This window comes from Pseudoliparis swirei, chromosome 15 (assembly GCF_029220125.1).
Source record: "Pseudoliparis swirei isolate HS2019 ecotype Mariana Trench chromosome 15, NWPU_hadal_v1, whole genome shotgun sequence".
Classification (NCBI taxonomy): Eukaryota; Metazoa; Chordata; class Actinopteri; order Perciformes; family Liparidae; genus Pseudoliparis; species Pseudoliparis swirei.
In genome coordinates, this window is record NC_079402.1 from 3,302,281 (window position 1) to 3,327,631 (window position 25,351).

At 44.3% G+C, this 25,351-nt stretch overlaps 1 protein-coding gene across 1 annotated transcript in view; it reads left to right on the forward strand.

Annotated features, from left to right (window-relative positions):
• The first annotated feature begins 1,979 nt into the window (after positions 1 to 1,979).
• The window catches only part of cacna1bb (calcium channel, voltage-dependent, N type, alpha 1B subunit, b), a 162,484-nt gene continuing 139,112 nt past the window's right edge, over positions 1,980 to 25,351 (forward strand). The window contains exons 1-2 of the mRNA XM_056432096.1: positions 1,980 to 2,077; positions 4,726 to 4,865. Coding sequence (XP_056288071.1) covers positions 1,985 to 2,077; positions 4,726 to 4,865 — 233 coding nt within the window. The 5' untranslated portion in view covers positions 1,980 to 1,984. The remainder of the gene's footprint in view (positions 2,078 to 4,725; positions 4,866 to 25,351) is intronic.

Consider the following 25,351-nt stretch of genomic DNA (forward strand, 5'->3'; position numbering starts at 1 on the left):
ACTGCGTGAGGCCTGCGGAGCACACCAACGTCAGGCTGGGCGCGACGGGGAGACGGTGATGACAAGAGCAGCCGGAACTCACTTTAGTACCGTAACGTTGACTGCTAGTCTTGTATTCATAAAAGCAGGCCAACAAATAATATAGTAAGCAATATAACATGTTCAAGCTAGCGCTAGCTACGAGCTACAAGCTAGCGCGAGCTACAAGCTACAAGCTAGCGTGACAGTCTGGTATCATTTTGTTGTCAGTGCGGTCATTATAACGGCTTTTACAGGGAATATGGCCGAGGAGGTTTTTAATGTCGACATTGTTCATCTTCGTTTTGTGCTTTTTCCCCTTTTTTTCAAGTATCGGTTCTGTTTAGCCACCGGTATCTTTTTAACAGTACCGGTTTGGTATCGGAAAAAAAACCCCAAATGATAGCCATCAACCGCGCTTTCCATTTAAAACAAGAAATGTTTTAAAACGTTTGATTTGGCCTGAACACTAAAGTAACAATTATCTATTTTTTAAATGTGTATGAAACAAAAAAAGCACAATTTGATTATACATTTTTCTAGGGCTTGAAAGCAGTTAATGCGATTAAAGTATTGACAACAGGAAGTAATATTTAAAGTTATTAATATTGTTTGACGCATATATCCACATTAATTAACGAGGGAAGTCAGATTATCGTTAAAATGACTTGTTAATACAATAAAAATGGCTTTAATTCATGCGTGGCTGATACCAGCTCAACCTCCCTGTTATTCCACAGGACTAAACTGAATTTCTTTTAAACATAAAACCCACCGCAAACTCAAAAAGTAGCCATTGTAACCATTTCCTCTTGAAACTGCGGTCTTGTGGTTGCATAATCACGCCGTCTGCTGGCGACTAATGCTACATCTTGAACTATAATGGTCGTGAGCTCCCTCCGCGACTCATCTATGCTCTCAGTCGACCGCTGACCCCGCGGTTTGTTGACCCAGTGGGACATGGATTGCAGAATGAGGCGACCATTGAAAAATGGTTGGAAATGGTCAACCGTCTGGAAAGATCACGGGCGCATGTAGAGGACGCCTCCTCTCAGGAAAAGCCTTCAACCGCGGCCTGATGGAGGTTTACGCTTTCCTGGACAGAATATGTACGTCTTCTTTAGTTTACGTCCATTTTCATACACGGCAACATGCAGGATCATTTGCTTTTCTGTACACTTTAATGTCAGACGCCCCTTGTGTCACTAAGACTGAGTTGGGTTCACGACGTTCACGAGTTGAACTCTTGAAAGTCATTTATCCGGTTTGAGAAGAAGGTCTTTAAACCCCCCGTCAGAAAAATGTATAATTCATGATTCAGCTGTGAAATGAAGTGAATGCAACTTTCTCTCTCTCTCGCTCTTTCTCTATCTATGTTTCTCTCTACATCAATCTTATCTCTCTCTATCTATCCATATTCTCTCTTTCTCTCTCTATATCTCTCTATATATCTATATTATATCTATCTATCTTTCTATCTCTATATATCTATTTCTCCTTCTCTATCTATCTTATCCCTCTCTTTCTCCCTCTCTCTCTCGCCCCCCCAGATCTATATATCTCTATATTTATCTATCTATTTTCTCTATCTATGTATCTCTCTATATATCCATCTATCTATCCCTCTACATCAATCTATCATCTCTCTCTCTATCCATATTCTATCTCTCTCTCTCTATATATATATATCTCTCTATATCCATCTATCTATCCCTCTACATCAATCTATCATCTCTCTATCCATATTCTCTCTCTATATATATATATATATATCTGTATTATACCTCTATTTATCTATCTATCTTTCTGTCTCTATATATCTATTTCTCCCTCTATCTATTTTCTCCCTCTCTCTCTCTCTCCCCCCCCTAGATCTATATATCTCTATATCTATCTTTCTATTTTCTCTCTCTCTCTTTCGCCACCACTGCTCCTTAACTTTTCTTCTCTCACTCCATTTGAGTACATGATCCTCGCCACAATTATCGCCAACTGCATCGTCCTGGCCCTGGAGCAGCACCTGCCCGCCAGCGACAAGACGCCCATGTCCGAGCGCCTGGTAAGTGCTGTGATGTCACTTCCTGTTTTTTCTTCTTTTTTTAACCTAAAGAGCTCTGTCAACAGATACGGAGGGTGATGCAATCATCTCGTCATGTTCACGGTGTGTTGTCGTCTCGTGTAAGTCAGCAGAACCCCCCTCAGTGAGCTAGGCCACGCCCCCTTGAGAGACAGTTGCACAGTGAGGTCAAGATGCATCCAGGAAGAAGATATTATATATATAAAACTAAATAAAGTGAAACTGAATATCTTAATGCAGCTTTACGGTTCCACGCGTTGCTGTGATGGGACCCGAGGGTGTTGCAGCTCAGGGGAGCGTGTCTTTAAATAGAGACCAGGAGAGTCAACAGCTTCATGTGGAGAGCACAAGAAGGTCAACGCACTCCCCTCAGACGCCGGCCCCCGGGCTGTGAACCGTCTCCCAACAATTCAGAAGCAAAAAACTCAAACGAAAAGGGTGGCGTGGCGCTCAGGGCACCTGAGAAAGTGATTAGAGCAGAAAAAACAAGCGTCCGCTTCCCCTCCTCCTCCTCCTCCTCCTCCTCCTCCTCCTCCTCCTCCTCCACCTCGAGGAGGTAATGCAACGAGAAGCCTTTTAATTAAGAACGAATGGACGGGCTATTACTTCTGACGCTCTGTCAGCAGGAGCAGGAGGCGCGCTGTAAAGTGGAGGCGATGAAGGAGCGCCGTCCAGCCGGAGCGGTTTGGGATCCGATGCTGGAGTTTAGTGCCGTGGTCCCCGGGGGGGGGGGGGTGTCATAATGGATCGGTGTTTTAGACGTACGTATAATAGATGTTAACGACGGGCTCAGACATCCAGACTTCCCTCCGGACGCGTCAGTAAATATCACATCTAGGAGTTTTGCGCTTCGTATAGAATTAATTAAATGAACCTGATGATGCATTCAATGTCTTCATGAAACGCTGCATTAGGCTCCTCCCATTGGACAGGGACGCTTCTTCTTCTTCTTCTGCCTCTTCTCCTCCTTTGTTTCCTCCTTCGTCTTCTTTCGTCTTCTTCCTCTTCTTTTCCTCCTCTTCCTCCTCCATCTTCTCCTCTGTCTTCTCCTCCTCCACAGTCATCATCTTCTTATTTCTTCTTCCTCTTCTCCTTCGCTTCCTCCTTCTTCTCCTTCTTCTTCCTCTCGTCCTTCTTCTTCTTCTCCTCTTCCTCCTCCATCTTCATCTTCTCCTCCGCCTTCATCTTCTTCTCCTTCTTCGCTTCCTCCTTCTCCTTCTTCCTCTCGTCCTTCTTATTCTCCTCTCCCTCCTCCATCTTCTCCTCTATCTTCATCTCCTCCTCCTCCATCTTCTTCTCCTCCTCCTCCATCTTTCATTGCCCCCCCCCCCCCCCCCCGTACATAATCTGTGGATGTTTGCTGGTGGCGCCCGTGCTCTGGAAAAGGTCACGTTTCTTATCTCGCCCCTGTCACACGGGGGGGGGGGGGGGGGATGTCAGGTTGTGTGGTTATGCTCGGAGCGAGGCGGCGGGGGAAGGAAGCGAGGGGGTTAGTGTAGGCGTGAGATATCTTCTCCTCCCCGTGCCCGCCGCCTCTCAGGGCTCCGTCAGATATTAACGGAGGCGACGGAAAGAAAGTGTCACGTCATACACGCCCGATCCAACTTCCTTCCTTCCTTCCTTCCTCCCTCCCTCCCTCCTAGTAAGGCCGACCGGGGTTCGCCTCGCCACGTCGTACACGTGATCAAATGTTGCCATTTTTGGAGGGAATACCGCAAAGGGTTCCCATCGATCATGTGGGTTGTGCACTTTTCCTTATTTCACACTCGAGCGACACAAGCTCCCCCTCTGGTCACTCCTGGTACTGCCCATTTCCATTATGCCACGGTCCTAGATTTGGACCCTTCTGGTCGGCCTCATTTGGACCCCTGGTGTCGGACCAAGAGGCCCACAAGGACACGTGTGGTCGACCCGACTGCCCGCCTGCCGATTCCACGCTTCATGTTTACCTCATGACACTTGAACGGCCCGAGTAGCTCCTTTCTCACCCCTGTGCTTGGTCCTAATATAAATAAGTAATATAATAAGTACCGTGCTGCTTTTTTTCTAGGACTCAGGTACCCCGCTAGCTGACTAGTAGCTCGACTCAAGTAAGCTGATAACCAACGACCCCCTGGACACCCAGCGCCATCATTACATTCACGTTGGTGACATCAGATATCGATATATCTCGAGATCCTTTATTCGCGGTAGGAATTCAGAATGTGATATTGACAACAGTCAACTCCTCCGGTGTGCCACATGAGCCTTTACGCTCAAACGTTCTCCCGTCAATCGAAGCTGAATAGCTGATGTATTCAGTTTGAATGCATTAAAGTGAGCGAGGCCTGAGGTGCCATTGACTCTCTAGTGCCGCCCTTCAGATCATACTGTGTGTGTGTGTGTGTGAATATTTTTTTCACTGTATTTACTCTCTGTTCATCCCGAGAGAGCAGAGGGCCCTCCGCCTCCTGCTCTTCTGTTCATGCCATCTTCTTTTCATTCCTTTACTTAACCACCCCCACCCCCTCCCTCCCTCTCTCTCTTTCACTTGATGCTTCATTAACCACTCTCTTTTTACCTCTCGGACCAAAATAAAAAGAGAAGATCTGTTCCTCTGTCTCTCTCATGCCATCTCCGTCCCCCTGCAGGACGACACGGAGCCCTACTTCATTGGAATATTCTGTTTCGAGGCGGCCATTAAGATCATCGCCCTGGGCTTCGCGTTCCACAAAGGCTCGTATCTCCGCAACGGCTGGAATGCAATGGACTTCGTGGTCGTCCTCACGGGGTGAGTCCCGCGTCAAAGTGGGTCGTGAATGAGCCGCAGAACAAAGATGTTTGTAGAGAAGTTGTTTGAGGATGAACCGACAAAGAGAAGTGAGATCGGGATTCCTTTCTTTAGGAAGTACACGACCGTTCAAAAGTTTGGGGTCACCCAGACAGTTTCCAGTTTTCCATGAAAACACACTTTTATTTATCAAATAAATTGCAAAATTAATATAAAATATAGTCAAGACATTGATAAGGTTATAAATAATAATTTTTATTGTAAATATTAATGTTCTTCTTCTAAAGGGGTTGAAAGGGTTTTTTACCCCTCCGCTAGTCTTCTAAGGCGATAACACAATGGACCATTAGAACACTGGAGATGGGCCTCTACACACCTCTGTAGAGACTTCATTAAACACCAGAGAATAGTCATTTACACATTAACTATGTAGAGAGGGTATTTATGATTTATTTAATATTATCTTTATTGAAAAAAAGTGACCCCCAACTTTTAAACGGTAGCAAACACTCGGTTGAAGACATGCTTGAAGTTTAGGGAGCCGGTTGGTTTCTTCTGGATATAATTGAGTATCGTCTGCATAACAATGAACGTTCATGGAGTGTTTCCTGATAATATTGCCTAAAGGAAGCAAATATAAGGTGTTCAGCGCACCGCCAGCAGTTCAGAGATTCCCCTTTCTCCTCTTCTTCCTCTTCTCACACTATAAGTGGGATGATTGTGTTTGGAGCCGTGATTGAATCCAACGTTCCCCTTGCAATACCGACTTGAGTGTGTGTGTGTGTGTGTGTGTGTGTGTGTCTGTAAGATGGAAAAAGAAGGCGTTCGATAAATGTGAGGTTGAGCTGGCTCGACACTTGAAATCCACGATGTTCGTGTGGAAAAGAGGCGGCGTGCGAAGGTGCGCCTCCTGCGCCTGACGGCAGCAGCCGAGCACGTTGTGAGCTTTACAGAAGAAGCTCATTCACGTCGTTTAAATATGCCGTCGGCAGAAAATGAGATAATACGAGTCGGCCATATTTAAATGTTTATAGGGCCGCGTGTCTCTAAAAAAGAAGAGTTTTTCCTCTCTTCTCCTCCAAGCCGGAGATGTATCGGCGGACACAGCTGGATACAAATTAACCGCTATGTTACCAATGTGACCGTCTCTCTGCCTGGTTGCCAAGCAACCACAGTAGATAATGTGCCTCTGCGCGATCAGGGTTTCTTCTTCTTCTTCTGCACGCGGATGTTTGCTTTGTGCTCGACGTGCTGCTGAGGAAAAGGGGGAGGAGGGGCTGGAGGATTAAGATGTCCAAGTCAATTAGAAATCAATCACAACCCCCCCCCCCCCCCCCAGATGTGGTTTGGCCCATTAGGATCACAGTATGAGCTGGGAAAAAAATGGGGTCCTCTGAGAAATTGTCCTGACGGTGTTAACGATTAAAAGACGGAGAGGAGGTGTTAAGCACGTCCTCAGATGTTCAGCCTCCCCGAGTGAAGTTAAGAGGATTAAAACGGACTTAAGGGCACACCTGGGTGTTTAAGGCCGTGTCTGCTGATCGTTATTACACTTCAGTGTGGGGATCAAATGATGACCTCATGAAAATATTAATACAAGACATCAAGAAACCCACAGACGAACGTGCCACACCACTACAGTTGGATGTTATGGATATTAACTGGCATTATGCACGAATGACGGAGACAAAATCCGATTGGAAAAAAATAAAAGGCGTGGCAATCCATCAATTCAATTCAATTCAGTTTATTTGTATAGCCCAATTTCACAAATTACAAATTTGTCTCGGAGTGCTTTACAATCTGTACACATAGACATCCCTGCCCCAAAACCTCACATCGGACCAGGAAAAACTCCCAAATAACCCTTCAGGGGGAAAAAAAGGGAAGAAACCTGGAGGAGAGCAACAGAGGAGGATCCCTCTCCTAGGATGGACAGATGCAATAGATGTAATGTGTACAGAAGGACAGATTTAGAGTTAAAATACATTCAATGAATATGACAGAGTGTATGAATAGTTCATAGTAGGCATATTCCACGATGGAGACCTCCACGATCCATCAGGCAGATGGCGGTGGGGAGGAGGAGTGGGCGGAGTCTCAACAGGACAGAAGTGACGGGTGAGGATGTTTGTTTTTTATCGATCTCGGTTGGTCAGAAATCTAATTTAGGATGATGTGATTGTGGCTCTGCTACCAGACAGGGGAAATAAATAGTCCTGCTTTGCTTGAAATTAAAACATAGTTCTGCTCTAATAATCATCTTATATTATATAAGGCAATAACGTATCTTACTCCCAATTAGCTAAGAATCCGTATGAGGTCTCCAGTTGCAGTGCTCGGTCTCGATGGTGTAATGATGGCGGCCTAATGGAAGGATCTGGATGGTGGTGTGTGTAGCTGGAGGCAGCGGCAGACCTTTAATCTGTCCCGATCAGGCGTTCGAAGCTCCTAATCAGAGGATGAATCGGCCCGGCTTTGCCGAAGGCCTAATCAATAGAACACCGAGCCGGTCGGCCCAGGAACACGGCGCCCTGATGAGGAGCCAGACGCGGCCAATCACACGGCGAGCACGACGGCGAGAAGCATTTTCCTTTCCAGAGCGGCTGCCAGTACGAAGCATTTTGCTCACAGAAAACTGTGAAATCGTGACTCAGTGACTGGAAATGAAATAATTCGATGACGCGACACTTTCATTTGTTCTTGTTGCAGAGGACGAAGCTCAGTGGGAGTCAGTGTAGTACCTAACCGGAAGGGTTTTCCCTTCTGAAACCGGGAGAATCTGTCCAGGTAAAAATATATATACAGTGGGTACGGAAAGTATTCAGACCCCTTTACATTTATCACTCTTTGTTTCATTGCAGCCGCTTTCTAAAATCAAAAAAGTAGATTTTTATTTCTCATTAATGTTCACTCGGCACCCCATCTTGATGGAAAAGAACAGAAATGTAGAAATTTGTGCAAATTTATTAAAAAAGAAAAACTGAAATATCACATGGTCATAAGTATTCATTCCCAAGAAGACTCCTAGCTGTACGAGCTCAATACTGAGCAAAGGGTCTGAATACTTATGATATTACTTTTAATAAATTTGCAACAATTTCTACATGTCTGTTTTTTTCTGTCAAGATGCGGTGCTGAGTGAACATTCATGAGAAATAAAATGAACTTTTTTGATTTTAGCAAATGGCTGCAATGAAACAAAGAGTGAACATTTTAAAGGGGTCTGAATACTTTCCATACCCACTGTACTGTAATAAAAAGCATCTCTCCAGCCAGGGAGAGTGTAGAAATATGGCTTCTTATATATATATTTTAAATGCAGCCATTATTCAGAAAGCCGAGAAAGTGACGTGAAGTAATTTCTACCAGAGTCCTGATTGTCCATTTTTAATATTGTCTGTGGCTCTGGAGAAGCTCGTGAGGGTTTGAATGCGAGAAGCAGTGGGCGGGGTCAAAGTTAAGATGTTGAATTATACTCGGTCGTGACCGCGATTTTAAGAGAAGCACAAAACACGAAGGAGTTTTTTTTCACGATCGGAACGTCACCAGACAAAATTAAAATGGACAAATCAAGGAGATAAAAGTCTGCGGTAGAACCATTTATGCATTTAAATAATAAGCGTTTACAAATGAGAACATGTAGAAATTGTCTAGAAGAAGCCGACAGCTTTTTTTTCTTTTGGAGACATTGAAAATTACTGCAAAATGAATGCGTTGCTTGCAACGTAATATGTATAAAATAAGTTTTTTTTGAATACATGATTACTTCAGGTCGTCCGCCTGTCTGCTATAATCTTAGAACTCAATATGGAGCACCAGAGTCCCTTGAAATAAATCTTTCATTTGACTACAGCATTAGGAATAACTATCTGGAGAATAGCCAATCTTCTCTCTGATGGTGTCGTTTACTTATGAAGGTCAGATAGAGTTATCGGTATTACAATCAGGACTGTTTCATAAACATTCATGTCATGAACACAGGAGAGAGAAAACATTAACATCAGACTTTGGATCACCCAGAATATATGTTTTTAATCTCGTCTCTGAAGACCTCCACATACTGTATGCACACAGTGTGTGCATACAGTATGTTTAGACTTTGACGTGTGCCAGTGACAGGCGGGTGGAGTCATTGTGAAACAATAATCCCGCTGTCAGCTCCAGGGAAACAAAAGCCAGGGCGGTTGCTTTTTATTTATTCATCCGCGTGTTTGATTTAGGAGGCTCGGCCGTAAGTGGTCCGGGGGACCCGAGAGTCGGCGCTTGTTGTCGACTTCAAAGTTGCCATTTTTCCCTTTCATGTGCCTCTCAGGCAACGGGGGCTCCGACCACGAGAGGAGGCCTCAAAGCGTAGTCGCTGGGAACTACAGAGGTCGGGTCACTTTAGCCTGTGCCCCCACACACACCCCCGGCTGCATGAATAAATGTTCCCTTTGAACGTCTGCCAAAGCGCTGGAGGTCCGACGGTCCTGGCCTTTACGGGGTTCGTGTCTTGGTCGACATACGTGCTGCACGTTACTGCATTTGATTTGAGTCTTGAATCCACTTATCGTAGCTCATCTTCCTCGAGGGCGTTTCTGTGCATTTGTGGCCACGGTAGCGGCATAGTGGCTCCATGGATGGCACGGATCGTCTGATTGGTCGGTCTGCTGGTCCGTCAGCAACTATAAGGCAGGTCACTGTGACATGTAGTACATGCATTCACTGTCTCCATGAATTATCAAGACTTTTACTCTACTGTCACCACGAGTTTAGTATTTGTTTGATGGACGGACGGTCACACATTTTGATGACATTTCCGTCCTCCGTCCTCGTGGGCGTGTGCGACTGCCCCCACCACCCACTCTGTGTGCTCATGAACTCATGTTAGCTTGTGTTAGCTCATGTTAGCTTGTGTTAGCTCATGTTAGCCCATGTTAACTCATGTTAGCTCATGTTAGCTCACGTTAACTCATGTTAGCTCATGTTAACTCATGTTAGCTCATTTTAACTCATGTTAGCTTGTGTTAGCTCATGTTAGCTCATGTTGGCTCACGTTAACTCATGTTAGCTCATGTTAACTCACGTTAACTCATGTTAGCTCATGTTAACTCATGTTAGCTCATGTTACCTCATGTTAGCTCATGTTAGCTCATGTTAACGCATGTTAGCTCATGTTAACTCATGTTAGCTCATGTTAGCTCATGTTAGCTCATGTTAGCTCATGTTAGCTCATGTTAACTCATGTTAGCTCATGTTAGCTCATGTTAACTCATGTTAACTCATGTTAGCTCATGTTAACTCATGTTAGCTCATGTTAAATCACGTTAGCTCATGTTAGCTCACGTTAACTCACGTTAGCTCACGTTAACTCACGTTAGCTCATGTTAACTCATGTTAGCTCACGCTAGCTCATGTTAGCTCATGTTAACTCACGTTAACTCATGTCAACTCATGTTAGCTCATGTTAAATCATGTTAGCTCACGTTAACTCACGTTAGCTCACGTTAGCTCACGTTAACTCACGTTAGCTCATGTTAACTCATGTTAGCTTACGTTAACTCACGTTAACTCACGTTAGCTCACGTTAACTCATGTTAAATCATGTTAGCTCACGTTAGCTCACATTAGCTCACGTTAGCTCACGTTAACTCATGTTAACTCATGTTAGCTCACGTTAACTCATGTTGTCTCATGTTAACTCACGTTAGCTCACGTTAACTCACGTTAACTCATGTTGTCTCATGTTGTCATGTTAACTCATGTTAGCTCACGTTAGCTCATGTTAACTTATGTTAACTCATGTTAAATCATGTTAGCTCACGTTAGCTCACGTTAGCTCACGTTAGCTCACGTTAGCTCATGTTAGCTCATGTTAGCTCACGTTAGCTCACGTTAGCTCATGTTAGCTCACGTTAGCTCACGTTAGCTCATGTTAGCTCACGTTAACTCATGTTAACTCATGTTGTCTCATGTTAGCTCACGTTAGCTCATGTTAGCTCATGTTAACTCATGTTGTCTCATGTTAACTCATGTTAGCCCATGTTAACTCATGTTAGCTCACGTTAACTCACGTTAACTCATGTTGTCTCATGTTAACTCATGTTAGCTCACGTTAACTCATGTTAACTCATGTTAACTCATGTTGTCTCATGTTAGCTCATGTTAGCCCATGTTAACTCATGTTAGCTCACGTTAACTCATGTTGTCTCATGTTAACTCATGTTAGCTCACGTTAACTCATGTTAACTCATGTTAACTCATGTTGTCTCATGTTAGCTCATGTTAGCCCATGTTAACTCATGTTAGCTCACGTTAACTCACGTTAACTCATGTTGTCTCATGTTAACTCATGTTAGCTCACGTTAACTCATGTTAACTCATGTTAACTCATGTTGTCTCATGTTGTCTCATGTTGTCTCATGTTAGCTCATGTTAGCTCACGTTAACTCACGTTAACTCATGTTGTCTCATGTTAACTCATGTTAGCTCACGTTAACTCACGTTAACTCATGTTGTCTCATGTTAACTCATGTTAGCTCACGTTAACTCATGTTAACTCATGTTAACTCATGTTGTCTCATGTTGTCTCATGTTGTCTCATGTTAGCTCATGTTAGCTCACGTTAACTCACGTTAACTCATGTTGTCTCATGTTAACTCATGTTAGCTCACGTTAACTCATGTTAACTCATGTTAACTCATGTTGTCTCATGTTAGCTCATGTTAGCCCATGTTAACTCATGTTAGCTCACGTTAACTCACGTTAACTCATGTTGTCTCATGTTAACTCATGTTAGCTCACGTTAACTCATGTTAACTCATGTTAACTCATGTTGTCTCATGTTGTCTCATGTTAGCCCATGTTAACTCATGTTAGCTCACGTTAACTCATGTTAACTCATGTTGTCTCATGTTAACTCATGTTAACTCACGTTAACTCATGTTGTCTCATGTTAACTCATGTTAGCTCACGTTAACTCATGTTAACTCATGTTAACTCATGTTGTCTCATGTTAGCTCATGTTAGCCCATGTTAACTCATGTTAGCTCACGTTAACTCACGTTAACTCATGTTGTCTCACGTTAGCTCACGTTAACTCACGTTAGCTCATGTTAACTCAAGTTAAATCATGTTAGCTCATGTTAGCTCACGTTAGCTCACGTTAACTCACGTTAACTCACGTTAACTCATGTTAGCTCACGTTAACTCATGTTAACTCATGTTGTCTCATGTTAACTCATGTTAACTCATGTTAGCCCATGTTAGCTCATATTATCTCTCATCTGTCCCTCTGCCACCGTCACGTCTGTTGTGTAAAATGGCTGCGCGCTACATGGCTTCACATCCAGTTATGACGATGACATCATAGATATATATTTTTGGCAGGTTCTTGGCCGAGACCGTCCCGGTAATTTTGTTGTTGTTGCATTAGCTGCTCCGGTTGTGACACGCAGCCCCTGGTGAGAAGGCTCGTTGTGTGTGGAAGCTTTCGAGGAATGATTTAATTTGTCTGAGTGCAACATTGGCAAAGAAACAGAGACGCGCTACAGCGGCAATCACACGGCTTTTATTTTTTAATATTAATTGTTGTGCGCACACACACACACACACACATCTGTCATTGAAGTACACACGAGCACTCAATATTTATCTAGACATGAAACCCCACACCAGAAGAAACGTGAGTCGACGCTATTACACACACACACACACACACAAAGACAATACACATGCACACACACGTACACACAGTCAAATCAACACACGCACACACACACACAAAGACAATACACATGCACACACACGCACACACAGTCAAATCAACACACGCACACACACACACAAAGACAATACACATGCACACACACGCACACACAGTCAAATCAACACACACACACAAAGACAATACACATGCACACACACGTACACACAGTCAAATCAGCACACACACACAAAGACAATACACATGCACACACACGTACACACAGTCAAATCAACACACACACACACAAAGACAATACACATGCACACACACGTACACACAGTCAAATCAACACACGCACACACACACACAGACAATACACATGCACACACACGTACACACAGTCAAATCAACACACGCACACACACACACACAAAGACAATACACATGCACACACACGTACACACAGTCAAATCAACACACGCACACACACACACACATACACATACACACACGTACACACAGTCAAATCAACACACGCACACACACACACAGACAATACACATGCACACACAGTCAAATCAACACACGCACTCACGCACACACACACACAGCCAATACACATGCACACACACGTACACACAGTCAAATCAACACACGCACTCACACACACACACAGACAATACACATGCACACAGTCAAATCAACACACACACACGCACACACACACACACACAAGACAATATACACACACGTACACACAGTCAAATCAACACACTCACGCACACACACACACACAAAGACAATACACATGCACACACACGTACACACAGTCAAATCAACACACGCACTCACACACACACACACACAAAGACAATACACATGCACACACAGTCAAATCAACACACACACGCACACACACACACACACAAAGACAATACACATGCACACACACGTACACACAGTCAAATCAACACACACACACACACACAAAGACAATACACATGCACACACACGTACACACAGTCAAATCAACACACACACTCACGCACACACACACACACACACAAAGACAATACACATGCACACACACGTACACACAGTCAAATCAACACACGCACTCACGCACACACACACAAAGACAATACATGCACACACATGTACACACAGTCAAATCAACACACGCACACACACACACACACACAAAGACAATACACACACACGTACACACAGTCAAATCAACACACTCACTCACACACACACACAAAGACAATACACATGCACACACACGTACACACAGTCAAATCAACACACACACACACACACACAAAGACAATACACATGCACACACACGTACACACAGTCAAATCAACACACGCACACACACACACACACACACACACAAAGACAATACACATGCACACACACGCACACAGTCAAATCAACACACACACACACACACACAAAGACAATACACATGCACACACACGTACACACAGTCAACACACACTCACACACACACACAAAGACAATACACATACACACACGCACACAGTCAAATCAATACTCACGCACACACACACACACACACACAAAGACAATACACATGCACACACAGTCAAATCAACACCGCTCACACACACACACAAAGACAATACACATACACACACACGTACACACAGTCAAATCAACACACACTCACACACACACACAAAGACAATACACATGCACACACACGTACACACAGTCAAATCAACACACACACACACACACACACACACACACAAAGACAATACACACACACATGCACACACACGCACACAGTCAAATCAACACACACACTCACGCACACACACACACACACAAAGACAATACACATGCACACACACACACACAAAGACAATACACATGCACACACACGTACACACAGTCAAATCAACACACGCACTCACGCACACACACACACACAAAGACAATACATGCACACACACGTACACACAGTCAAATCAACACACGCACTCACGCACACACACACAAAGACAATACACATGCACACACACGTACACACAGTCAAATCAACACACGCACACACACACAAAGACAATACACATGCACACACACGTACACACAGTCAAATCAACACACGCACTCACGCACACACACACACACAAAGACAATACACATGCACACACACGTACACACAGTCAAATCAACACACGCACTCACGCACACACACAAAGACAATACACATGCACACACACGCACACAGTCAAATCAACACACACTCACACACACACACACACAAAGACAATACACATGCACACACACACACAAAGACAATACACATGCACACACACACACACACACACACACGCACATGCACACACACACACACAAAGACAATACACATGCACACACACGTACACACAGTCAAATCAACACACTCACACACACACACACAAAGACAATTCACATGCACACACACGCACACAGTCAACACACACACACACACACAAAGACAATACACATGCACACACACACACACACAAAGACAATACACATGCACACACACGTACACACAGTCAAACCAACACACGCACTCACGCACACACAAAGACAATACACATGCACACACACGTACACACAGTCAAATCAACACACGCACTCACGCACACACACACACACAAAGACAATACACATGCACACACACGTACACAGTCAAATCAACACACACGCACACACAAACGCACACATACAAACACACAAAATACTAACACACAAAGTCAAATCAACACGCACGCACACATACACACACAATAGACACACACACACACAGACAATACACACACACATACACACACACATGCGCACACACACAATACACATGCAGGCACACAAACATACACACACAGCCAATACATACACACACACAGACAATACACACACAAACACAATACACACAACCACGGAATACACATGCATACACACACACAATCCACACACACAGCCAATACATACACACACAGACAACGCACACACACAAACACAATACACACACACACGCAATACAAATGCGCACACACACACACAGACGATGCGTACACACACAGACAGACAATATACACACGCTCACACACACACACACACACATCCGTGTCTCCGTTGGCTCCAGCGGAGCGTGGCTGAAGGCGAGGCGTGTCATTTCCTGTCGGCAGAGGAAGTGCACTACCCCACAGCTGACGAGCCGGCTGGCAGGTTCCTCTCTTCACGCATGAGTCGCTCCGCCGCTAATTACCAACAACGTGTCACTTCCTGGCCAACATCAGTCCGACATCAGGTTCATCCAACTGCAATTTGTCGGAAAGCGAGAACATAAGTGACAGTCAGACAGTTTTTTAAATATTTAAGTGACACACATGTTTTCCAAATGAAAAGAATATATATATTATATATTATATTATAATATAGAGCTATATATATATATATATATATATATATATATATATATATATACATATATATAGCTCCAAACTGAAAGTAATTCCTACAATATATATTTTTTAATCCCTCTTTGATTTGCATAAAAGGTATTGGCTTCCCTTTGTTTTGTCTAACAGCCCAACAACAATATATATATATATATATATATATATATATATAAATATACACATATATGTATATATATGTATGTATATATATACATATGTATACATATGTATATATATTAGGGCTGTGAAACGATTAAAATTTTTAATCAGGTTAATCACAGGTTTCTGTGGATTAATCATGATTAATCACATATATACATTTACAGGGCTCTCAAGACAGGCAAGAGCTCCGAGAAGAGTTGTTGACGGGGGGGGGTGCAAGTGACTTTTTTTCGTCCCGATGTGCGCGCACACGCCGGCATCCGAGGAGCTCTGCGGCGCGCGAGACGGAGATCGGAGTCGTGTTAACGCGACACGTAGACAGAATGACACGCTGCTGGAGAGACGACCAACAACAGACTGATTGGAAGCTCATTCTGCGCATGCGTTAAAAAAACAAAACTAGTTAAACCTGTAATTTAATTAACTGAGTTAACGCGTTATTTTTCACAGCATTAATATATATATATATATATATATATATATAAACAAACAAACATAGTACAACCTTAAAAAGAGGCTGAAATCAGTTGAACTTTGGAACTTAGCCATACTGGTGGCAGTGGACATGTAAATAAACATTCATGTTAATAAATCAATTGAGAAATAAAGTAATTTTTTCATAGACTTCTATATCATCGGACTAGTTTTGCGACCAGAGGAGTCGCCCCCTAGTGGCCATTAGAAAGAACGCATTAGAAATGGACTTTCCGGTTCATTTCTAGTGCACATCCACCAGGAAAGGCACAAAGTTGTTTGGTATTTTAGTGGAAAATATGACTAATATGAGAATAGACGTCAATCAGATACAGATTTGATTTCTTTTTTCAGCAAATTTAATGAAACGCCCTACACTCGTGTGGTGGGGTTTCATATTGGCATCAAGGAAATAACTTAATGTGCGGGAAAGCATGAATGGGTGAGTGGTTGTTCTTAAAAAATCCAATACGGTGCAAAACGCTGCCGACTTGAGACAATTCACGACATGAAATACAGCAGAATTATGACGGGAATAGCGTAGAACTGATCCCAGAGTACTCAGTGTGTCGCCAAATTAATGTCACCAGAACTTTTTTTGAAATGGTGAACAAAAAAAGAAGAAGATGTGCTGTGGCCATGCTGGGCTTTGAGCGTCCGGGTGGTCATCATGGCCCCCCTCCAGGGCGGCCGTGTCTCTCACAGGCAAAGAACAAAGACCTTTTAAATCCTCCAGCCTGCAGCCATGTAGAGAATGTCAACGTTTATCACGTTGAACGTGTCGAAGAAGAAGAAGAAGAGGATGACTGGTGACACCTGTGAGCGCCGCTCCAGCTACTTTGCTCTACCTTTAAATGTCGGCTTTGTAAAGTGAATATTTAACGCGCTTTTCAATCCTCTTGATTCCCGCTTGATGTGATTTCCTCCCCCACGCTGTGATTAGAGGAAATCGTCTGCCTCTCTTCTTCCAACCTCGGCTCTGCAACCAATTAGACATTCGCAGCACATCTCGTTTCATTAAGTTGCGATGCTGCGTGCGCTTTGTTTTTATTTACTCGTTAGCCCCGTCAGAGACTCGTTTACATGGCTTTGCTCATCCTGGTACTCCAGAACAGAATGTCTTTTGAGAATGTGTCATCATATCAACGGAGGTCGAAAACACCGCCAGAAGCAGGGTGGGACATTTACATATTTTTTTTAGAGGGACAATTTTTGCCCCCACTGACAGAAATTCAGGGTTATTTAAAAAGAAATTGAGGGCACTTTTTGAAACTTGTGAAATGACATTTAATCTTTGTTCAAAAATAATGAATATATTGAGTAATTTTCATACAAATGCCAATAATAAGACTTTTAAGCATTAGTCTACAGCAGGGGTACTCAACTTCGGAGGCCAAGAGGGCCACATTTAAACCACAACAGGTGCAAAGGGCCACAAATTATTATTAACATATATTTGTACCATTTTATTCACTGTATTTACTACTGCTGTTTAATATGCTGTCTTGCTAGTCATTTTTAATGCATTCCAAAGCATCATGGAATATTTAACAAATATTCTCAATTTCAGTAACAAATGTAGTGAAGCGACTGCGTTTCCAAGGATGACAAGTGTTGGTCAAGCTGATGTTTTATTAACACTAGAGTGAATAGCTTTGCATTGATGACATTGATAAAGTTTGCAATTGCTACTTTTCCTATTGAGAGCTCTGAGTCTGCATTTCACAAATATTAATAACAATAACAATATAACAAACAACTGTTTACTTATTCCTAGTGAGAGCTCTGAGTGTGCATTCTTTTCACAAGTCCTTTCAGATCTGGTTGTTGCTCAGTTGTAGCTGCTCTGAGATAGTCTGCCAAATGTCTGTCAGTTAGACGGGAACGCTGCTTTGATTGTATTATTCCCATGGCAGAGAAGGAGCTTTCACACACATAAGTAGATCCAAAGCAGGTCAGGATTTTCTGAGCACACAGGATTAATGCAGGGTTTGTGTTCCTCAGAACACAGGATATCCAGAATGTGTCAATGCTCTCCTCCTTGTGTCTTTCTTTGAGGATGTTGTTGTGCTGCAGCTCTATGAGTTGTTCCTCAAACGCAGCCCTTTCGACTCCAAATTGCCCAGATGTGACGGAGACTGAAGTAGCCTGTACGTCACAAGCAAAGGGATTCTCTGTGAATGCCACAGCACGGGTTCCAAGGATTTAACGTCCGCGAACCGGGAGGAAAATTCCTCTTTCAATTCCATGAGGTAGGCGCAGTAAGGGGTGGCTGAAAATGAACCTGGTCGTGACACTTGGGCCTGTAGAACAGGAAAGTGTGTGACATTTCCTCCCTCAAGCTGCTGCGCAAACAGGCTCAGTTTGGTTTCAAATGCAGCCACATCATTCATCATCATCGGCAGAACCTTTTGTTTTCCTTGAAGCTTAAGATTGAGTGAATTCAAGTGACGCGTTATATCAGTCAGAAAAGCGGTGTTGTGCATGAATGTGTCATCTTCCAGGGGTGCCAGTAAATCAGGAAATATGCGCACAGCTGGTAGCAGCTCCATGAAGCGATCGAGGACCTCTCCGCGACTAAGCCACCTAACCTCCGCATGCATCGCCAAGTCAGTGTATGCACTTTCAAACTCTCGGACCGAGGAACGGAACTGTCTGTGTTTCAATGCGTGCGCAAGAATAAAATTGACTGTTCGTGTCACAGTCCATTGTCACTTTGAGCTCTCCACCTCTCAGCTTGCTGCACAATTGCTCTTGATGCAAAATGCAGTGATATGAGAAGAAGTCCGGCGTTTCAGGATCTTTTCTGAGCGAAGCAATTAATCCTTTCTCCTTTCCTACCATCAGTAGTCAGAGAAACCAGCTTTTTTAAGTTGATGTTTTTGCCTGGTCCGTGAAAAAAGCTCATCATTGCAGAATACATATCCTCTCCCCGTGTTTGCCCTGTTAGCGGTAGCAAAGCCAGCATTTCCTCGGCAAATGTGTCCCCTTTGAGAAAGCGCACCCAGACTATAAGCTGCGCGATGTCTGTGCGGTCGGTGGATTCATCGAATGCTAGACTAAAGTACTCGGCACTTTCAATGTCTTTTAGCAACTTTGATAAAAGATCGTCTGAAATGACTTCCACTCTCCTGGTCACGGTAGAATCAGACAACTGCAGCTTTGAGATTTGTCTGATGATGTCGTCCTTGTTGTTAAATTCCGAAAACAGTGATTCCGCACAGTCCGCAAATGTATTTTTAAGAAATTCTCCCTCTGTAGCTGGCTTCTTGGCTTTCGCAATATTCCAGGCGATGTTGAGCGAGGCCTCTGTAACGTTGTCGCTGCTTTTAACAACGCTGCGGAACATGGATTGCTGGGCTTGAAACCCACTGAGCAACGTGTATTTTGTTTCTCCTCAGGTCGCTGCCAGGTGGATAGGCATCTTTAAACTCCGGGTGAAGCTGTTCGTGATGGCGTTGTAAATTCGCTCGCTTTGAGACAGAGATTGTTTTTTGACAGAGGAGACACATTGGTTTCCCGTGTATCTCCGCAAAAGCAAATTCACTTTTCCATGCAGAGTTGAAAACCCTGTTTTCGTCATCCACTTTCCTTTTCTTTGTCGCCATCATTAATTAAGGTGCAAAATATTTTAACAGATGAGCTGGCGCGATAAAAAGGCGGGAACTTAAATTAAAGGCGCACTACCTAATTTTCACACGATTTTGGTTGGCTAATTATAATTATTATGCATTTATAACCAGGCATGTCGGGGGCCACAAAATAAGCGTCCGCGGGCCGACAATCATATAATATATGTTATTCTTATTTCTTTGTGGTTATTTATCGTTATTACATTGTTTCTAACAACTATTAACAATTATAACTTATTTATTTGTTTGTTTATAATTAAAAAATATATTTATTGATTTTCGTTGTGTACCTACCTAGTACAGGCATAGAAACAACAGAGAACAAAAACGTGTAAAATATAGGATTAACAACAAAAAAGAGACAGAATAAAACAAAAGAACAAAAAGAAAACACTGTATAACTAGGCAGTGATCTATTCTCTATTGTACATTCATTAATTTATGACAATAAAATCAGGTCTATGAGGTATTACGCATGTAACCTTTTTTTCCCAATTTGTAAAAAATGGTTGGTTCCCTTCACCTGCCCTCAGCCACGCCTCCACCTCCTCTGTGATTACAAGCCCCGCCCTCATTGTTTCCACCTGTGTCTCGTTCCCTTGTGGACTTAGCCTGTCTACTCCTTGTTCTGGGACAAAAATAGACAAACAGTCCCGAAATATCACTTAATTAGTGTCGTGAAAAGATCGTGGCTGGGGTTAAAATGAATATATGGTTATTTAACTTAAAATACGTCAATCTTTTGAGTTTTGGAGCAGCAGCCTCCTGGGTGAAAGTCCTGTGACCCCTCCAATGACTTCCCGATTACGTTGCTGTTGGTACGCCGGTGTTAGCGCCGGTGAACCGACCGGTAGGTGCAGCAGGCGGCGTCTGACACGTATGTGTGTGTGGCTGATAACATTGAAAGCGGGTTGGAAATGTCAGGCTCCTCCCCCTTTTCGTTGACCACATGATTTCTGCCCCTCACAGTTGCACTTTTATCTTTTTACAGTCGTCCAGAACCTCAAAATCCAAAACTTAGGGCAAACCGTCAGGTCGTGATCTAACCGAGTCTCACTCAAGTCCTCTATTCCCGGCCAGTCCACCTGCACCGGGGCGGCAGCTGCAGCACAAAGTGGACCTCCACTCGCTGGTACCGCGGCTGTGATGGATGGACTGGCTTTCTTTAGAGCCGCATCACCGGCTTGGAAAGTGGCCTTATTTTTTCTTTTTTCGTGGTGCTTTCCCAAACATCTCCAGAATAAAGCGAATTCTGGCACAGAGAGATATCTCCTCCTCGCTGCCGGCTGCCACTGGAGCAGAGGAGGGCGTGGGGGGGGGGGGGGGGGGCGTCGGTTCACACCGAGAGAAACGGCATCCCTCCTCCAGGTTTTTCTTCCCCTCCGTCTCAATAGATCTAGGAGGAGGACGCTAGCGCTCGCCTCCTCCTCCTCCTCCTCCTCCTCCACTCCGTCTCGCCTCAGTGGAGAGGAGCTCTGTTTGCTCGCCCTCCCCGGCCTCCATGCACGCTCTCTCTCCATGGAACAACTGACGGAGTCACACAATGGAGAGGAGGGAAAATGAGGCAGATAGGGGGCCCAGATCAAAGTATTAGCTGCCACAATAAACGGTACGTGTACATAAACTGGTGCACTTCATTCTTTTGCTGACGCGGTCACATTTGAGCCTCGGCGTGTGAATAATTTCCCGTATCTTTGTACCACCGCGTCGCTGTGAAGTGGAAAACACACTAAACACACAGCTCGGCCGTCCGGGCGAGGAACAGAATGTGCTGTACCCTCCGTGTGTCTGATAGTCCTGCAGGTCTTCGTGCTCTCTGGCATCTCCATGTCATCTTTGGACATCATTGTGTTCATGTGTTTCATTTTATTTGCGGCTTATTGCTTTAATGCAAAATGTTTCATTTCAATGTGTATTATATACAAGTCTGATTCATCGAGTTCTCTTTGGAGCTACTTGAAATGGCCACTCTACTACCTGCGATGGGTCATGGACATACAGTTGTACCCTATGTGCTCATGCTTCTGCCCTTAAAGGAACAGCGCAGTATTTTTATTACTTTCCAGGAGGGAGATGAGAAGATCTGTAGTCGTTAGCCTAGCTTAGCATAAAGAATTAAAGCAGGTAAAAACATGCTGGCTTTTTAAATAAAATAAAAAGTCAATTACATTATTACATTATATGTCATTTAGCTGACACTTTTAATCAAAGCGACTTATAATCCTGTGACATTCATATACCGTAGACACAGCTACAGGGAGCAACTCAGGGATAAGTGTCTCGCTCAAGGACACATGGACTAGGGCGGGGATCGAACCGCCAACCTCCTGATTGAAAGACGGACCTGCTAACCATCCATGAGGAGAGAGGAGAGGAGAGAGGTGCTCAGTGTATCCTAGAGGAGATAGGTGCTCAGTGTATCCTAGAGGAGAGAGGTGCTCAGTGTATCCTAGAGGAGATAGGCGCTCAGTGTATCCTAGAGGAGAGAGGAGCTCAGTGTATCCTAGAGGAGATAGGCGCTCAGTGTATCCTAGAGGAGAGAGGTGCTCAGTGTATCCTAGAGGAGAGAGGTGCTCAGTGTATCCTAGAGGAGAGAGGAGCTCAGTGTATCCTAGTGGAGATAGGTGCTCAGTGTATCCTAGAGGAGATAGGTGCTCAGTGTGTCCTAGAGGAGAGAGGAGCTCAGTGTATCCTAGAGGAGAGAGGTGCTCAGTGTATCCTAGAGGAGAGAGGAGCTCAGTGTATCCTAGAGGAGAGAGGTGCTCAGTGTATCCTAGAGGAGAGAGGAGCTCAGTGTATCCTAGTGGAGATAGGTGCTCAGTGTATCCTAGAGGAGAGAGGAGCTCAGTGTATCCTAGAGGAGAGAGGTGCTCAGTGTATCCTAGAGGAGATAGGAGCTCAGTGTATCCTAGAGGAGAGAGGTGCTCAGTGTATCCTAGAGGAGAGAGGAGCTCAGTGTATCCAAGAGGAGAGAGGTGCTCAGTGTATCCTAGAGGAGATAGGAGCTCAGTGTATCCTAGAGGAGATAGGAGCTCAGTGTATCCTAGAGGAGAGAGGTGCTCAGTGTATCCTAGAGGAGAGAGGTGCTCAGTGTATCCTAGAGGAGAGAGGAGCTCAGTGTATCCTAGAGGAGAGAGGAGCTCAGTGTATCCTAGTGGAGATAGGTGCTCAGTGTATCCTAGAGGAGATAGGTGCTCAGTGTGTCCTAGAGGAGAGAGGAGCTCAGTGTATCCTAGAGGAGAGAGGTGCTCAGTGTATCCTAGAGGAGAGGTGCTCAGTGTGTCCTAGAGGAGATAGGAGCTCAGTGTATCCTAGAGGAGAGAGGTGCTCAGTGTATCCTAGAGGAGATAGGAGCTCAGTGTATCCTAGAGGAGAGAGGAGCTCAGTGTATCCAAGAGGAGATAGGAGCTCAGTGTATCCTAGAGGAGAGAGGAGCTCAGTGTATCCAAGAGGAGATAGGAGCTCAGTGTATCCTAGAGGAGATAGGTGCTCAGTGTATCCTAGAGGAGATAGGTGCTCAGTGTATCCTAGAGGAGAGAGGTGCTCAGTGTATCCTAGAGGAGAGAGGAGCTCAGTGTATCCTAGAGGAGAGAGGTGCTCAGTGTATCCTAGAGGAGAGAGGAGCTCAGTGTATCCAAGAGGAGAGAGGAGCTCAGTGTATCCAAGAGGAGAGAGGTGCTCAGTGTATCCTAGAGGAGATAGGAGCTCAGTGTATCCTAGAGGAGATAGGAGCTCAGTGTATCCTAGAGGAGAGGTGCTCAGTGTATCCTAGAGGAGAGAGGAGCTCAGTGTATCCTAGAGGAGAGAGGAGCTCAGTGTATCCTAGTGGAGATAGGTGCTCAGTGTATCCTAGAGGAGATAGGTGCTCAGTGTGTCCTAGAGGAGAGAGGAGCTCAGTGTATCCTAGAGGAGAGAGGTGCTCAGTGTATCCTAGAGGAGAGGTGCTCAGTGTGTCCTAGAGGAGATAGGAGCTCAGTGTATCCTAGAGGAGAGAGGTGCTCAGTGTATCCTAGAGGAGATAGGAGCTCAGTGTATCCTAGAGGAGAGAGGAGCTCAGTGTATCCAAGAGGAGATAGGAGCTCAGTGTATCCTAGAGGAGAGAGGAGCTCAGTGTATCCAAGAGGAGATAGGAGCTCAGTGTATCCTAGAGGAGATAGGTGCTCAGTGTATCCTAGAGGAGATAGGTGCTCAGTGTATCCTAGAGGAGAGAGGAGCTCAGTGTATCCAGGAGATAAATAAATTATATTTATTCTCCAAAGCACAGGGTACACAGTCATACGTTGCACATGTGAGCTTCTTCAGTTGTTCTCAGCAACATGAACATTTGTGTTTTATATATCGTCATTATCCCAGTTTTTGCTTTCACGCTTTTATTTGTTCAAATAATTCAAACCTAACCTCAGAGCAGTGTTACCATGAACAATCACCGCGGTTGTTTCAGATGGTCCCGGTGTAAAGGACCTTCTCAAGTTGGTATTCCTCAGACTCATTAACTCAGGGGGCGTTTCCAGCTCCGCACGGCCATTATTATAGTTCGAGTGCTTAATGTTTTCCTGCTGCTAATTCAATGTTCTGTAACACCATAATTATCCCATCTCTGATCCAAGTAACTGGAACACACACGGAGAGCTCGCATCCTTTTGAGCAAAACGCGGCCCTGTTTTTGTGCGCTCTACTTGAGCCCTATAATGACAACATGGGTGGTTGTCTGACCAATTTATAATATGTAAATATTGACTAGAGGGATGAAGCGACTGGGTTGAGGCAGGTGGAAGCAGACAATCGGGGAAAGCCTTTGGGTGATCTGTTTGGTCTCTTTCTCTTTATTGGTCCGTACGAGGCGACAGGCTACACGCCGACTCAGCTCTTATCGGGGCGATGTTGAGGATCGACCGGGTCCCAGAACCCACTGGTCCTTTTACAGTTCACTAACACAGCTGGAACTGCCGCTCTTTGGATGGATGTCTGCATCTGAGTGTTCTCAGCAAAGTCTCATGGCAATCTGCTCTTTAGATGATGAGATGTCTGGTGGACAACGAGTCG